The 13,622-nt window shown below is 49.8% G+C and overlaps 8 protein-coding genes across 8 annotated transcripts; 5 read left to right on the top strand and 3 right to left on the bottom strand.

Moving 5' to 3' along the window:
• Positions 1-154: 154 nt before the first annotated feature.
• Positions 155-3,269, top strand: M437DRAFT_72615 (uncharacterized protein; the record flags this gene model as incomplete). Its single annotated transcript, XM_041025887.1, has 3 exons — positions 155-432; positions 487-516; positions 572-3,269. The coding sequence occupies 3 exons, from the start codon at positions 155-157 to the stop codon at positions 3,267-3,269; spliced, it is 3,006 nt and encodes a 1,001-aa protein (XP_040882774.1).
• Positions 3,270-4,289: 1,020 nt separating this feature from the next.
• M437DRAFT_40575 (uncharacterized protein) lies at positions 4,290-5,760 on the top strand (the record flags this gene model as incomplete). The annotated part of the gene is made up of 3 exons (XM_041020215.1): positions 4,290-4,845; positions 4,897-5,210; positions 5,266-5,760. The coding sequence occupies 3 exons, from the start codon at positions 4,290-4,292 to the stop codon at positions 5,758-5,760; spliced, it is 1,365 nt and encodes a 454-aa protein (XP_040882773.1).
• Positions 5,761-6,272: 512 nt separating this feature from the next.
• M437DRAFT_81600 (40S ribosomal protein S21) lies at positions 6,273-6,666 on the top strand (the record flags this gene model as incomplete). The annotated part of the gene is made up of 2 exons (XM_041027588.1): positions 6,273-6,304; positions 6,438-6,666. The coding sequence occupies 2 exons, from the start codon at positions 6,273-6,275 to the stop codon at positions 6,664-6,666; spliced, it is 261 nt and encodes an 86-aa protein (XP_040882772.1).
• A 1,041-nt stretch (positions 6,667-7,707) lies between these two features.
• Positions 7,708-8,308, bottom strand: M437DRAFT_63297 (uncharacterized protein; the record flags this gene model as incomplete). Its single annotated transcript, XM_041024228.1, has 2 exons — positions 7,708-8,047; positions 8,100-8,308. The coding sequence occupies 2 exons, from the start codon at positions 8,306-8,308 to the stop codon at positions 7,708-7,710; spliced, it is 549 nt and encodes a 182-aa protein (XP_040882771.1).
• A 485-nt stretch (positions 8,309-8,793) lies between these two features.
• On the bottom strand, positions 8,794-9,419 carry M437DRAFT_41032 (uncharacterized protein; the record flags this gene model as incomplete). The annotated part of the gene is made up of 2 exons (XM_041020298.1): positions 8,794-9,145; positions 9,214-9,419. Coding segments are annotated over 2 exons (558 nt in total), but the record flags the coding sequence as incomplete, so codon positions are not given.
• Positions 9,420-10,402: 983 nt separating this feature from the next.
• On the top strand, positions 10,403-11,530 carry M437DRAFT_72611 (uncharacterized protein; the record flags this gene model as incomplete). Its single annotated transcript, XM_041025886.1, has 2 exons — positions 10,403-10,754; positions 10,809-11,530. The coding sequence occupies 2 exons, from the start codon at positions 10,403-10,405 to the stop codon at positions 11,528-11,530; spliced, it is 1,074 nt and encodes a 357-aa protein (XP_040882769.1).
• A 418-nt stretch (positions 11,531-11,948) lies between these two features.
• Positions 11,949-12,557, top strand: M437DRAFT_41075 (uncharacterized protein; the record flags this gene model as incomplete). The annotated part of the gene is made up of 2 exons (XM_041020310.1): positions 11,949-12,142; positions 12,197-12,557. The coding sequence occupies 2 exons, from the start codon at positions 11,949-11,951 to the stop codon at positions 12,555-12,557; spliced, it is 555 nt and encodes a 184-aa protein (XP_040882768.1).
• Positions 12,558-13,024: 467 nt separating this feature from the next.
• On the bottom strand, positions 13,025-13,571 carry M437DRAFT_81595 (uncharacterized protein; the record flags this gene model as incomplete). Its single annotated transcript, XM_041027587.1, has 2 exons — positions 13,025-13,328; positions 13,390-13,571. 2 exons carry the CDS (start codon positions 13,569-13,571, stop codon positions 13,025-13,027), a joined length of 486 nt encoding a protein of 161 aa, XP_040882767.1.
• Between the last annotated feature and the right edge of the window lie 51 nt (positions 13,572-13,622).

The raw sequence follows: 13,622 nt of genomic DNA, 5'->3' as shown, positions 1-13,622 counted from the left end.
CCCGGTGTTGGTGCGCAGGTCACGAAGTCTTGACGATGCGTTTGCGCTTGCCTGTTTGTCTTTCTACGCGGTCACCCACCACGCGAGCTATTCGATACAGATTTACAGCATCATCACCAACTTCACAGCCATTGCTATTTGACTTCTCAAGGCCATGTGCCAATATCAGTACCATTATTACAGTTATTGCAAGCACCAAGAATTCATTCTTGTCAAGCTTTGTGAAAGCACCATCTCTCTAGCTCACTTCAACAAACACCAACCAACACACAACACAGAAGTCGCGACTGACAAAGCGCTTCCCATCAATACAAGTCCCGCGTTGTCTTTCGCAGCCAAATCCGACTCCTGCACTACACCATCCATTGTTTTGACAGGACAAGTTGACCATTCTATCTATCCATCGAGCAACATCATACACATCATAGTGAGGTTTGTTCTCTCATTCGATCGCACTTCTGATCTGCCAAATCTGACATGTTCCAGCGCCATGGCTCTCGACTCACACGGGATGAGGTTCGTATTCATCGTTGCCTTGCTGCTTTATGCAACAGTTGCTGACTACCACCAGCGACCATGAGCAGGAGTTTGCACAGGAAGCGGAACGCCGTTACAACGATATCATCAGCGGCGGAAAACCTCCTGCCTACTACAAAGCCATCGAGATTCAACTGCAGCAAGTGCTTGACAGAGTCCGCCAGCTCAGTGACCCCAGCTCTTCGGCAGCTGTAAGACTCCAACAACTCCATGAGCACAACGACCAGTCATCGAGTCAAGCATCCTCTATCAGCCCCTCGACCTCTGACCCCGTGCTTCTTGAGAACTTCCCTGCCCTCTCCCTCACAATTGTTCCTCGCAGCGATGCCACAACCCAATCCTACGCAAAGGTTGTTAAGAACTCTCTTCCGCAGCAGCCACCCCATGTCACTTCGGAACATGAGCCTCAGGATCCAGTTGAGCCTCGAACTGTGTCTCGGATCTCCTCCAACCAAGATGAAGACAGCGATTGGTGTGTCGTTGACCGATCGAGTCGTGGCACTCGCTCTCAGAAGCCGCGCGCCCTTTTCACTGAGCGAAATGCACGCAAGTCGATCCCGAAGGCATGGATGCAAGCAGACGATGATGCTCAGATCGCGCAGTCCATGACTGAAGATGCTTCAGTGGCACCTCAATCGAGTCCAAACAAGTCTTTGCAGCGCACCACTCGCGTCAAAGGCCCTCATACCCAGCTCGCCCAAACCCAGACCAACTCTCTCAAGTCCAAGCCAAGCAAGCCCACTTTGACCAAGACAACAGCATCGAAGACGCCAGGTTATGCCTCACCCACAAAGGCCTCCAAGCATCGCACTGTTGTAACATCTGAGTCTGCTAGATCACCTTCCCCTTGCAAGTCCAGGTCTGTGCGTGCCGACGCAATGTCCAGAGCAGCCATCTCTCCATCCCAACAAAGCTCGCCCACTCGATCTATTGCATCTGCAGTCTTTGATGCTTCTCGCCGTAAGGTTCTTTCTGCACATGGTAAACACCCTTCAACTTCGACACCGTTCGGTCTGGATGGCGCATGCGACATCGATCAACCCAGCACGTTGCAGACTTTCTCTGGCAACTCTGTACGCCCACCCAAGAAGGCAAAAGTCGATCTGAGAATCAACATTCCAGAGCTTTCCAGTAGTTTGCCTCGCCCAGGCAGCCCGTCTCGGATTCCCATCGCTGTTCCGTCAAGTTGTCCAGCTGCGGAATCTGAGCCTACAACTCCTGACCGTATGATTGAGCCCGCCGAAGCTGACAGGACTACTGTCAAGCCTGTCGATAGAGCAGCAATACTTGAGCCTATCAGAAGACGTCTTTCTAGTGCTTCCACTTCCAGCCAGCGACGATCAAATGCTTCTTCAATCGAACGACCACGCAAAGACTCTAGAGCCTCGCAGTCGAAAGAGTCCGCTCTAGTTGAAGGCGATCCTCAGAACGAGCACATCATGTTCGATGCCTCAAAAATGGACCGTACGCAGTCCAAGACTCAGCAGCCATCCAACACTGTTGTCTCATCGCTGACAGCTTCTCTCAAACCCGCCTCCGCGCTGTTGCTCGACACCATCAAACAAACTGCCGAAGCTCACGCTGTTCGACAAGGCAACAGCCAGATCGAAAGCGCTGCTTCCCCAATCAATGAAGCATATGAAGCAAAGAAGTTGCATGAATTCCAAGCAGCCTGCCGTTCGCAACACATCTCCTGCGCTTCATCTCCAGAGAAAGACCCTGCAGTGCTGAGATGCGGTCCAGTCAAAACTGAGCCCTTAGAAAAGAAGAGGAGATCCACGTCTGGCCCTGCTAGATTCAGCCTGCGCGCTACTGCTGCTCAGTTCATTCCTGCGACTCCTCCAAGTGATGGATATTTGCCATTGAGTGCACGTGAGCCTTCATTTGGGCTTCCTCTGCCACCTGTGCTTCCTGATCTCGTCGGACCTGCGCTTGGATTCGCACCACCGACTGTACCTGGGTTTCTCCCAATCTGTCCATCAATCCTTCCCATGGCAGTTTCTCAGAAAGCTCCCCAACAGCTTGCAACTCAGTGTCCTTCGGCTATCGATGGCTACTCGAGCTGGATACCCGAGGATGAGTGGTACGACCTTCCCTTTGAGGCCAGGACAGCAATTCTCAGAGAGCGAAAAGAGCGTAGATCCAGCTCTGTTTCGTCTCCTGGACTCTCTTCAGCCATGTTCTCCAACATCACGACCAGTCCATCTTTGTCCTCGCTCGGACCTGTCGCCGACACAAGCATGAATTTCTACAAACCGCAATGGGACTGGATGACCCCTGCTCACAATGGTGTCAGATTTGGCAGGGCACCTCTTCCAATCATGCCTGACTTTCAAGATGATGGCCATCATCGCAAAGGTTGGGACGTCAAATCTGCCGCTCCCGGATGGCGCTACGGTTGGCGTGGCGGCGATGGCCTGGAAATCTCATTCAAGGGACACGGTCCCGTCGCCGAAAGAAATCCAAATGCACCAGTCAACTTCAACGAGTACAACACTGACCTCTACGGCAAGCCTACTAAGAAAGGCCACAAGATTGGTGACCGCAAGATTGGTGACCGCAAGTGGTCTAAGAAGAACGGAGGCTCACCTAACAGTCGTGTCAGAGAATGGGCCAGGAACGCAGACTATCCCTCTGTTCCCTGTGGCAACTTTGAAGTCGTCCAGGCTACTGAACATCTTCCAAGCTTCTCTGATGCATGGTGTCACAGTTGTTTGCCTGCGCACATTTGAAGGGTGGCGGCGATTATCGAGTTGTCGCGAATGATCGAAGAATGTCGCTTTCTTGGTCTCCTATGTTTATTGTTTTCTTTGAGTATCATCACTGGAAATGAAGGGTGGGATGAGGCTGTATTATGGAGATGCACCAGAATACTGCACATTGTATTGCTGAGGATGCATTGATTGGTTCTCGTTTATCCTCTCATCTTCTTAGACATTGTTTTCCTCGTTGAGGTAGATTCTTGATGGTATCACGTTCACGATTCTGGTAAAATCCTTTGGTCCAGTGAGCAAACATGTGACTTAGTCTGTTGTCAACAGCATGACATCTTGGTTGTTATGGAATTAGTGACGGTTATGAAGCTTCGCGGAGACGATTTGCCGAGAAATGTGGAGAGAATCTCAAGGATGGGAGCCTCGACTTTGAACAAGGAGGATCGCACGTCGCGTGTGCTTGTATGAACTGGTTTACAGAGACAATCAATGCATCAGATTCTCGATGGGGTGGTGTTGGTGTAAGGGATTTGGTCTGGTGACCTGGACGGCATGAATCGAAGAGCGAAAATGGAGTGGAAAAGGCGGTTCGATACGAGCGGGATGATGATGGAACAAATGATCGACGTGCAAACACGCCTTTGCCCCTTTGCTTGGCCCTGCGGTGTGCGGGCAGGCGCATCCGCCATCCGCATCTCGCATTGGCCCTGAACTCTGACTTATTTTTGTCTCTGACGCCAGCAATAAGGCAACACGGCCTCGATCTCTGTTCTCTTCCATCCTGCGCCTCCACTCTCTTTACCTATTCTTAACCCCAGTTCAACTTCTGGACATTGCTATCCTGCTCGACAGCATCATTCGCTCGTTGTCACCACAGGCCAATCTTTACACGAATCGACGACTTTAGCGGCCGCGTGATTACGACGCCTCCCCCTTCGGCCCTGTCCACGACGCTGCTTCAGCCTTCAACTACACCGCTTGCTCGATTCACCCATCTCCATACGTGACGCAGACTCGTGACGCCGAAACCTACGAAAAATGAAGACGATACACGCTGTGGCCGCCGTGACTTTGGCTGCGGCCTCGGCCGTTCAAGCCATGATCACTTGCGACGCAAACAACCCTTGCCCTTCCAGCTCACCGTGCTGTTCGTCCTATGGATTCTGCGGTGTTGGCGCATACTGTCTGGGAGGATGTTACCCCAAGGACTCGTTCAGCATGGACTCTTGCATGCCTGCACCTGTCTGCAAGTCTTCCGACTACGACTTCTCCAACATGAATGGCTTTATTGAAAACACGGAATATCTTGGAGACCCATCCTCCGGCAACTGGGTCTTCTCTGGAAACCCGCTGATGTACAACAACGAGGCTGTGCTGCTCACCATGACTGAGGATTCATCAGGCACTCTTGTTAGTAGCACACGTTATGTCTGGTACGGCAAGATCAGCGCTACCGTGAAGACCAGTCGAGGCCCTGGTGTCGTTACTGCTTTCATCATGATGAGTGATGTCAAGGACGAAATCGACTTCGAATTCATTGGTAGCGATATTGAGAATGCTCAAAGCAACTACTACTTCCAAGGAATTACTGATTGTGAGTTACACGGAACCTTTACATCCGTGATCATGACTAATACAGTTACAGACGGCAATGAGAAGAACCTCTCTGCACCTAACACTGACTCGGAATGGCACACTTATACCATCGACTGGACACCTGATTCTCTCAGCTGGGAGGTTGATGGCCAAGTTCTTCGTACTCTTGACCGCAACACAACCTACAACGAGACCGCTGGCCAATATCACTACCCTCAGACCCCTGCGAGAGTCCAATTCAGTTTGTGGCCTGCCGGCAAGGCTGGCAATGCTCAAGGTACCATTGACTGGGCTGGTGGTGAGATTGACTGGAACAGTCCGTACATGCAGAATGGCTACTACTACGCCATGGTCAAGGATGTCGTAAGTTTGGACTCTTTTTGCTATCAGCATGCACAATACTAATTCTCTGGAACAGTCTGTTGACTGCTACAACCCCCCAGCCGGCTACAACAACCAAGGCAACAAGGCTTACTGGTACGAGAACAAGTACGGAACCAACGACACTGTTGTCATCGGTAACAACAACACCATCTTGTCCTCTTTCCTTGCCACTGGTGAGAACCCCAGCAAGGGTGCCAGCTCTGCCTCAACTGCAACTGCTACCAAGAGTGGCAGCAAGTCTTCTGCTTCGTCTTCTGCGACTAGTCAACCCGAGACCATTCCTGGTATTTCTGGTGGCGGTTCGCGCGAGTCTGGCAGTGGTGATGACTCTTCGTCCTCTGGCAGCAGCGGATCCTCGGGCTCGTCTGGCTCATCGAGCTCTTCGAACTCGGGCTCTTCCTCTGGATCAGGATCCAGCTCGTTCTCACAAGGTCTCGAGGAAGGTAGCGGCACCAATGACGGCAACAGAGTTGTTGCAGGCAGCCTTGTTGCGCTTGTTGCATTCTTTGCTGCCGCTATGATGCTGTAAACAAAAGAATGGATTGGATGTTATGATTAAGGCTCTTTTCTTGTCAATACTGCTTGCACTTGCTGCTATTTTTGCGTTTCCTTTATTCATATACGATCTAATACCTTGGAGGGTTCGAGGTGCATAAAGCGATGGTTTTGATCATTCAATCGACAGCATTTTCTGATATCAATATCAACAAGTTTCACTCAATACTCTCTCGCAAACCCATTTAGCATTAGTACTAAATGTCCAAGTGATTGGAGAAATGTGTCTGACTTGATGCTTGAGAGGTCGATGTATGCCTACCACCAAGGTCGGAAGAGCCGGAAAAACTATGTTCCAGGACTTGGACGACGCACAGGCCATGAAATTGGTGAAAAGGCAGGGCTTGGCGTCGAAATGGCTGCGGGCTGGGGGCAGCTGCGTGGGCTTTGACGAAGTCGAATTTCTCCCGTTCTCGCACCGCCGAACGTCGTCGTCTTCAGTCCCATTTTCTTTTCGACAACCCCCCACCTCACAACACCGTCACCATGGAGAACGAACGCGGAGAGCTTGTCGACCTGTACGATTCCCCCCATGATTCCTTGATTTTCGCCCTCGCAACGAACAGAGCGCGTCCCCCGAGCGCACAGAAAGAGAGACACACACAAGAGGAAGACAGGACAGACAAGGGCTGACATATCTCGAACGTGCAGTTACGTCCCCCGCAAGTGCAGCGCCACCAACCGCATCATCAAGGCCAAGGACCACGGCTCTGTTCAGATCAGCATCGCCAAGGTCGACGAGAACGGCAGATTCACTGGCGAGACTCAGGCCTACGCCCTCTGCGGCTTCGTTCGCGCCATGGGCGAGTCCGACGACTGCATGAACCGCCTCGCTCAGCGTGACGGCTACCTCAAGAACGTCTGGAGCGCCAGCCGATAAGCGTCTCGCTTAAAGACGGACCTGGGGGCTTTTGTGTGAGGTGAGCGACTTTCGAGGAAACCCATACGACAACCACAAGTGCTGATAAGAGCCCGACAAAAGGACATGAACAAAAAACACCATGGCATCACGGAGGACCCAAGGCTTTTTTACATGACAATGGGGACTCGGAGTTTGGGGTTTTCTTTGCTGGCCTGCCTGTTGTCCTAGCTGGCGGCTGGTTTGCGCGCGCGCGCCAATCACCTTCGACAGAAAGATTCCCTGGCTGGAGGAGATTGCTCAACATACGCGCAAAAAAGCATATTACAAGACCACGCAAAATACCCTTTCGACTGTGCTTGTCAACGAAAAGAAAATGATATTCCCTCCCAAAACACACAACCAACTTCATCTCACCTTGCGTATTGCTATGTTTCTTCGTCTTTTGGATTTGTCCATATGCGCCAACTACACCTGCTCAATCTGCGTGCTCGCCTTCGTCAGTTCACGGTATTTCTGTTCAACTTCATCTGAACGTCCTTGGCAAGTATAGCTGCATCTGTGGCTCTTACATTTCTCTGTCGCCAAGTGCACCGTAACTTCCTTGTTCAACGACCAAGCATTCTTATCTCACATATTCATTCGCTCCTACCCTTGCACTCCATCCTTCCTCCACTTACATTCTTAGTTCTTTTCTTTACGTGGCGTCCCTCCTCACTCTAAGAACAGCGACACAACCCACTGCCTCGTGTGTCATTCACTCCCATGATCAATGAGGCTAAACGGTGGTGACCAAGAAGAGACTATGGGTCTGGCTTTTTCTGTCCAGACCCTTGCTCTTTTTCCACCTTGTCGCTAGATCGATGCTTGAAAGCAACTCCTTTGTAAGTTTGCGGCCGCTTGAGAGTATAGGTCGTTGATACAGATACGGGAGGGACATTTACTGTTTTCTAATCGGTGTTTTGCATGATGGAGTGGACTTCAAGACCTCAGAAACTTGGGAACGTCGTCTGGCGTTCTTTTGCATATCTGACCATGCCTTTCTTTCAGTCTCGGCATTCATCATATCATAGCCAGCATTCCCAGGCCCTCATCGGCCATCTTCTTTGCATCCTTGATTGCGAACTCCAATGCCAGCTCGCCAGCTTCCTTCTCGAAAGCCTGTACCTTCTCTGCAAACTCTGAGCCTTCGTCACCGGCGTCGAGAATAGCCAAACTCATCTTTGCTTTGATCCTGGCCTCGAGTTTCTTGCGTCTGTCGTTGCCTTCGGGGCTCTCGGAGAGGATGTCTAGCACAAAGGTGACCATCGGGTTTTGGGGCTGCAAGCGTATCTGGGTGGCTAGGCGAGTTACTGCGGCTTTGATTGTCTGGTCGGCGATGTAGTGAGCCATCTTCTTGCCGCTTTTGTCATGTTAGCATCGACAGCCGGAATGCAGCTCCCAGGAATCCTTACTTTTCTGTTTGTCTCTTGTTTGCATCGATGCTGATATCGATCATAGTCGATATTCTCTCGCTGAGACCCGTGCAGTGCCTGGCCGTTGCCTCGTCGTGTTCTGCGCCTCTACTCTGAAATTCGAGCTCGCACAGAATCGTCGTGCTCATCAGTTCACTGTTGTAGCTTTTAACCTGGTCGAGGCACTTCTGCAGTACGGTGTCGTCCATGTTATCTGACAGTGGCTGGGGAAGTGTGTGCTGGTCGTTAGTGCTGAGAAGCAATTGTTGTTGTGTTGAAGGATAGAAGAAGAAGCAAACCGATGGTGAGTCTTTTATTGCTGCCGGCTAGCGACTGAGAGTGAGAACAAGAGAGACAGTGAGAATGAATTAATCGCTCCGATTTGAAGTCAACAGTACAGTTCACCTCAATGTCGGCACTCAACCAGGATAAGCAGTGCAACCTATCTCTGGGTAGAGACGATCTGCGACTTGATTCTCCGTTCAGTGCATGTGCCAGAGATAGATGATCTCTGAATCAAAGAAAGAGTGAATGTGAAAGTATTCGAAGAAGAGTCGAGTACTGATTGACATTGACACTAGATATCCAACTGGTTGACTCCAAACTGTCTCTGACCATTTCCTGCAAAGCCACTTCATTATGTGGCTCAGATCAAACTCGCTGCATCAATCTTCTACAAATCCACTCAAAACATTCACTCATCCTCCACAGCAAAGCAAGTCAAAGCCTGACTCTCAAACATCTCCTTGGCTTCCTCAACCACAAACTCCAAAGCAAGCTTCTCAACCTTGACTCTGTACCTCTCGAGCACATCCTCAAACTCGCAAGTCCAAGGGTAATCACCCAGACTGCCAATCTCCTCAGCTTCTCTCAATCTTGCTTCCAAATTCTTGCGATTGATGTCGCCGCCGGTGCCTTCGAAGTAGTAGCGTAATACCAAGACGGCGAGTTTGTTCTGAGGCGTGTGTCTGCGAGCTTGGTCTGCTAGTCTTCCCACGACTTCTGAGATTGCGCGGTCGGTCAGGAAGTCTGCCATCTTTCTGGCACTATTTCAGGATCGTTGTCAGCTTCGTAACCAACAAGGAGATTTATCAAAGTCCTGAGAGAAACTTACTTGTTTGCTTCCTTCTCAATGAACAGGAAGGATTCAGTAGACAGCTCCTGAGCTTTGAACAGACAGACATTGAGGTCTTGAAGGATGGTGGTGTCTGTATCTGTGTTTTTGAGTGTCTGCTGAAGGGCTTTGAGACTTCCGACTAGGTCTCTGGCGTCTTCTTTGCCAGCCTCAACGTGGTTGAAAAGCTCAAAGGATGTCATTGTTGGGTCTGATTGTAGATTTGTCTTTGCAAGGTGTTATTTATTGAGGTTGTCAGGTTGTTCTCCAAGAGACTCCATGGTTCATTTATGAAAGGCTTTACCACGTGCTCTGCTGTATCACCGGATATAGCTGCCACGTAGTTGTTACGTGCCATGATCACGTTGATATAGTTGCGATGCTGAGTGCCATCTTTTGAATTGTTGCGTTGGCATGCGCGCGGGATGCATTCGCTGACTATCCGGTTCAAAAGAGCACGAGCTACCGTGAGCGTGTCTTCAGCAGCGCAGTACGAGTGATTGAGGTCGCCAAAGAGGCATGATAGACAATGGAAACCATGAGGGAGAGGAACAAGCAAATGTTTCAATTATGATCAGCGTAATTCTGACAAGGAAAATGGTCTTCAACACGCAGACCGGGCTCGAGTGTTGTGTTATGGTTTGGCAAGCTTGGAAGGTGCGAGCTGCAGAAGTGTTGGAATGACTCATGAACATACATGCAAGAGCATGCTTCTCTGTCTATATTCCTGATGCAATGGATAGCAGCTTACTGTTGAAGTGACATTGTCTTTACCTAGGGTCGCAAATCCTTGTCTATAAACCTACTCTTGAACCTTCTCTGACAAGCAAAGAAGTGCTCTGCATGATATTGAAGATGGGAGTTTGAGCGACAGCACGCATGGTGTTATTGAAGAAGGATCCGATCTGGGGTATATGCACTGGATTAATAGGTTGATTCTTGCCGCTGATGATCGCCGATCTGCTCGACCTGTCTGTTGTACCATCGTATCGGAGGCATTCCCTCTATTTGAACGGCGTGGCTTCTTGCTCCATCTGGTCCTTGGTTCACACAGGTGCCACTACATCGGCCAGTTTGTTGCTCCGAATCCATCCATGTATTTTTTGTATGAGGATCATGGAGATATATAAATGTTGGTCGGTCATCCTAGCAAGTCGTGAAATCAAAGCACTGCTTCACACTCATCAACATGGTTGCCCTGGAAACAGTTCGCGCATCGAACGAAAAGATCGCATCCACCCTTCCTCCTGGACTTGTCGCCGTGTTCGTCGGTGCAACAAATGGTGTTGGAGAAGCTACAGTCCGCCAGTTCGCGAAATGGACAGCGGCTCCGCGAGTCTATCTGATTGGACGCTCGCAGGAAGCCGGCACACGCATTGTTAATGAGTGCAAAGCATTAAATCCACAGGGCGAATTTACGTTTATCAGTAAAGATACAAGTTTGATTCGTAATGTCGATGAGATTTGCGCCCAGATAAAGGAGAATGAGAAATCGGTGAACCTGCTGTTTCTCACCATCGGCACTTTGCAGACTGGTAAAAGTATGTTGTCAAATATTCAAGGTGACACAAGATCCTGATTGACTCTGTATCTAGCAACCGACGAAGGTCTCCATTACCCTGCAGCACTGGCTGTCCATGCACGCAACCGGTTTATCTCCAATCTCCTTCCTCTAATCAATAATGCCACATCCTTGCGCCGAGTCGTCTCAGTGTTTATTGCAACTCTCGAAGGAGAGATTCAAATGGACGACTTCCAAGGTTGGCATATGAAGCTCATGGCCAACAGAGATCACGCCGCTTCTATCACAACCCTCTCGCTGGAAAGCCATCACAAGGAAAATCCAAATGTGTCTTTTATTCACAACTTTCCTGGTGTGGTAAAATCAGGCATCACACGCGGTACTTCTGGGCCTGTCTTGACTGCCGTCAAAGCCGTAGTTCGTATCTTTGGCTCGCTGTTCTACATGCCTCCAGAAGAGGCCGGGGATCGTCATGTGTTTCTATCGACGAGTGCAAGATATTCAGCCGGCTTGGAAGATCCAGCAGCTGGTGTTCCGCTTCTTGACGACATCTCCGTTGCCAGAGGGTCTGATGGGACAGTCGGCAGCGGTGTCTACTCCATCAATGCGAGTGGCGAGAGTGCTGGACCAAAAGTAGAGGAGGCTCTTGTATCCTTGAGAAGCAGAGGTATGATGGAGAAAGTCATGGACACAATCACGGCAGATACGAACAAGGCGCTCGCAACTCACCAAGAGTCCGGAAACCGCAAATTTCAGGCAGAACAACATTACACCCCAGTAGAAAGACCAACATGATTATAGAATTATAGCATTCTTTTCAAACCTCTATGCGACGCGAAGCTGAATAGGTTACACTGATTCTTCTGGAACGAAGAAGAACTCGATCAGAGCAAGACGCCCAAGCTGTCATCAGATTCACTGCCTCAGTGGCCCTGAGTGTTCCTCCAATTGTCACTTCAGCTTGCACTCCGATTCCGCTATCAGTTTCACTGATTCATAAATACTTGGAGCTACGATCAATCACAAAAGCTCCTCTCTCATTTCTTTCTCACCTCCGATATCACTTTCACTGGCTCACACTCACAGCTGCGATCTATTATAAAAGCTCTACTTTGCTCTCCTATCATCCTAGAACTTTCAACACCAACACAGTCGCAATTACTCCTACACACTCGACTACCACAACTTTCCACATCTGTCATCGACCAAGAAGATGGATAAGGACAGTGTAAGACGCATCATCCAGGGTGTGGAGAAAAAACTCGAACAGCTCTCCGAGATCTTGGAGGATCACGAAGAGCGTTGTGAGAGAGATCCAGATGTAACCTTTGACCCGCGCCCCTGCCTGTCTCTGATTGAAAAGCTACGCAACGACCTTGAAGAAGATGGCGACACTGCAGCTGAAAAGTAAGAGCGCCTCGTAACTTGGAGTCGAGATCTGATACTGACAAGCCTGGGAAGTGCATCAGAGATGATTCACCAAATCAGCGACAGAGTCATCAAAGATACAGTCGATCGCCTGCCCGATGCAATGCGCTCTAACGCACCTCCCTTTCAACTCGCGAAAAACATGGCCGATCAATTCTTTGAAGGTCCCGAAGGCGATCAAAGACGCAGAAGCATCGAACGCAAACTGAAGGAAAAGTTTGGTTGGGAAAATCTCCATGATTCCAATCATTTTGGAGGTGCTTTCGGTCATTTCATGTACGAAAGTTTGTTCAAGGATGCCCTGATGCACTATGAGGCCGAAGTTAAGCAGGCGGCCCGTGAACATGCAGCTGATGCTCTTAAAGCAATGGTTGCCACGATGACGCTCACATAGGACGCTCAACCAGGATAACAGGCGATTACAGGTTGGGGCTTGAGCGGCGAGCTCATGAGTTGTACAACAGAACTTCAGAAGCCCAGCGGCAAGTCCGCCATCAGGAGACTTCAGCAAATATCTTCAATGAACTCCAAGCAAGGATAGGTACCTAAGAGCCAAAACGTGATATCAATGTTACAGACTCACTTCTCATTCGTGTAACAAACCTTTATGCAATAGTGTGATTTTCTTGTCTTCTACCTCTTTTTTACCTCCTTGGTTGCTTCCCCTTCAGTGCTGGCTGTGTAATCTTGCTGTTGGAAAAGATAGGGTGACGTGGCACAGCTTTAGTGCGTGCTATAGCTGTTAGGGGCAGTAGCACTAGCATTGAATCAGTCACTTGTGGCATCAATGGACTTTTCGATTACTTACTTGGAAACATCTGTCCATTCGAGGATGACCCTTCAACTCAGTATTGTTGCTTCTCAGAGGCCTTTGGACAGTATCTCTGGCATCTCCTGCACTTTTCCAAAGACGACAACCGAGGCCTCTCTTCTAGCCTGAGATTCGAAGACCTTGGGGCCAAGAGTCATGAGCATACCTTCTTCGAGCTGGAAGAAGTAAGCTTCGAGGCGAACCTTGACTTGCTTGATGAGGTCGTCGCGTATATCAGGCCAGTCTGGGGCGTGAACGTTGGGTGCTCCTTCGATGACATGATCTCTGGGAAGGCTATCGATCTTAGCTACGACGAAGTCAACAGCATGGCCGATCTTGGTGTCGATGGACTGCCTGGTATGGAAGGTCAGATCATTCTTGATGAGACAACGATGGATATAGTATGTGAACATACGCAGCAATGTTCTCTTTGGCTTGGGTCAGTAAGTTTGATGCTTCCATGAGGTCGCGATTGGTGTCTTCCTTGGTTTTGCTGGGGTCGTGGTTGTCGATTTGCGCATCGTGAATTTTGGCGAGTGCAGCGTCGACTGCTTCGTGGATCTTTGTCAAGTCGGGCTCTGATTTGGTGTTTTCCATCTCGGCTTGTGATGCAGACAATGAAGCGGTGGACGTGTGTAGTCGAAGGAG

The sequence above is a fragment of the Aureobasidium melanogenum genome, assembly GCF_000721775.1.
Source record: "Aureobasidium melanogenum CBS 110374 unplaced genomic scaffold scaffold_3, whole genome shotgun sequence".
NCBI classification, from domain to species: Eukaryota; Fungi; Ascomycota; class Dothideomycetes; order Dothideales; family Saccotheciaceae; genus Aureobasidium; species Aureobasidium melanogenum.
This window is presented reverse-complemented; position numbering and strand designations above follow the sequence as displayed.